This window comes from Eimeria tenella, genomic scaffold (genome assembly GCF_000499545.2).
Source record: "Eimeria tenella Houghton genomic scaffold, Eth_scaff4447, whole genome shotgun sequence".
Lineage (NCBI taxonomy): Eukaryota > Apicomplexa > Conoidasida > Eucoccidiorida > Eimeriidae > Eimeria > Eimeria tenella.
In genome coordinates this window covers 1-1,959 of record NW_013545372.1, presented here as the reverse complement: position 1 = coordinate 1,959, position 1,959 = coordinate 1, and the positions used below count along the sequence as shown (strand labels likewise).

General features: G+C 53.4%; 1 protein-coding gene across 1 annotated transcript; it reads right to left on the bottom strand.

Moving 5' to 3' along the window:
- Positions 1 to 1,346: 1,346 nt before the first annotated feature.
- On the bottom strand, positions 1,347 to 1,838 carry ETH_00038175 (uncharacterized protein; the record flags this gene model as incomplete). Its single annotated transcript, XM_013380103.1, has 2 exons — positions 1,347 to 1,492; positions 1,826 to 1,838. Coding segments are annotated over 2 exons (159 nt in total), but the record flags the coding sequence as incomplete, so codon positions are not given.
- Positions 1,839 to 1,959: the final 121 nt, after the last annotated feature.

Sequence of the window (1,959 nt, the reverse complement as noted above, 5' to 3'; positions counted from 1 at the left end):
TGCTGCTGCTGCTGCTGCTGCTGCTGTCGCTGCTGCTGCTGCTGCTGCTGCGCACAGAAGCAGCAGCAGCGGGGGCTCAATGGCAGCGAAAACAGGGTTTTCTACGAAAAATACAGAAAACAAAAAGATAGCTCTAAACCCTAAACCCTAAACGCCAAACCCTGAACTGTAGTCTCGTGGGGTCATTGGGCTGGGGCTGTACATACACCCGAAACGCATGCACGCCTCCTCCTCGGTGTTTTGTTCGCAGCGAAAATAATAGTCCATTTAGAATCAACTGGCAAGCTGTTAGGGTTTAGGGTTTAGGGTTTAGCGTTTTGCCATGTGTAGGGTGCCTCGCGTCCAGCCACGGGGCCCCTACACCACTAGCCCTAAACCGCAAACCCTAGACGCTAAACCCTAAACCCTAAACCCTAAACCCTGAACCCTAAACCGTCGACTGCAGCAGCTGCTGTAGCGAAGTCCAACCAAGACAAACAGCGGCGGCCGGTGACCGCCAAATCCTAGAACCTAAACCCTAAACCCTAAACCCTAAACCCTAGGCCTGCACGAGCCGTCTGGGCAGTCTTTGTCTTTATATCCAGCGCGAAACCCTAAACCCTAAACCCTAGGTCTACACTCTAAACCCTAGAACCAAAACCGCAGGCCTAAACCCCAAACCCTAAACCCTAAACCCCAACAAATGGCCTTAAATGAGGGCAGTTTGCTGCCCTCCTAGGCCCAGCGGTGGCTGCCTGCAGTCGCCCAGAGCCCACGCCTGAACCCTTTTTTAGGGTTTAGGGTTTTGGTGCTCTTTCAAAAGGGCAGCTCGTAGAGGGCAATGTGCTGCAGCAGCAGCAGCAAACCCTAGTTCTCCCATTGCGGTGTACGCGGAGCTCAGCAGCCGCTGCAGCACACAAACCCTAAACCCTAAACCCTCGCGCTAAACCCTCGCGGCCATCCCGGTTCGAAGAAGACACTGCTGCGCAACGCGGCAGTCCAATACGAGGGTTTAGGGTTTAGGGTTTAGTACCGCTGCAGGGTTTAGAACAAAACACTTCGTGTCTCCCAAGGTGTCTATACACCACAAATTCCGGCCCAGCTGCAGCGCCGCTGCGCTGTCTCCTTCGTCTATGGCGATTGAGGCCTAATCGCAAACCCTAAACCCTAAACCCTAAACCCTAAGCCCTGAGCCCTCGCTCAAGCCCTCCCCTCACAGCCGCGACTTGACGCGCCTTTAAGTGAAGGTTTAGGGTTTAGCGTCTAGGGTTTGGGGTTTAGGGTTTAGGCAGGGGGAGGCTTTCGGCGTCGGGTTTAAGTGCGTCAACCCGCCGAGGGTTTAGGGTTTAGGGTTTAGGGTTTCGGACAGCGTTTATGAGGGCCTCCAGCTCCGTTTTATCCTTGTTGTTTCTTTTCATTTCCATTATCATCTCTTTTAGGGTTTGGGGTTTATAGCCCAGCGACCGCCAGCCCAGATCTCTCTTCTTGTCGTAGGCAGCGGACACGCCCAGTCCTGTCCAGACCCTAAACCCTAAACCCTAAACCCTAAACGCTAAACCCTAAAAGTCGAGCTTCAAAAGCCCCCCTTTCTAACCTCCAAACCTTCATCACGGAGCGGCAGAACACCCCACGAGGTGGGCCTGATAAATCCTAAACCCCGCCTTGTAAACCCTAAACCCTAAACCCTAAACGCTAAACCCTAAACCCCAGCTAGCAAACACCGAACACCGATACAAGCAAAGCTGCGTAACGATAGCTGCGACAAACCCTAGACCCTAATGTGTCGGATCGAGGGTTTAGGGAGAGATTTAGAATCAGGGTTTAGGGTTTAGGGTTTAGGGTTTACCTGATAGATCCATTGCCAAACACACCTTCTTGCGCCTTGCTGCCCACGCAGACGCGCTCTTAGCAATATCAGCAGCTAGCTGCTTCAAATCGCTGCTGCTGCTGCTGCCGCTGCTGCTGCTGCTGCTGCTGCCG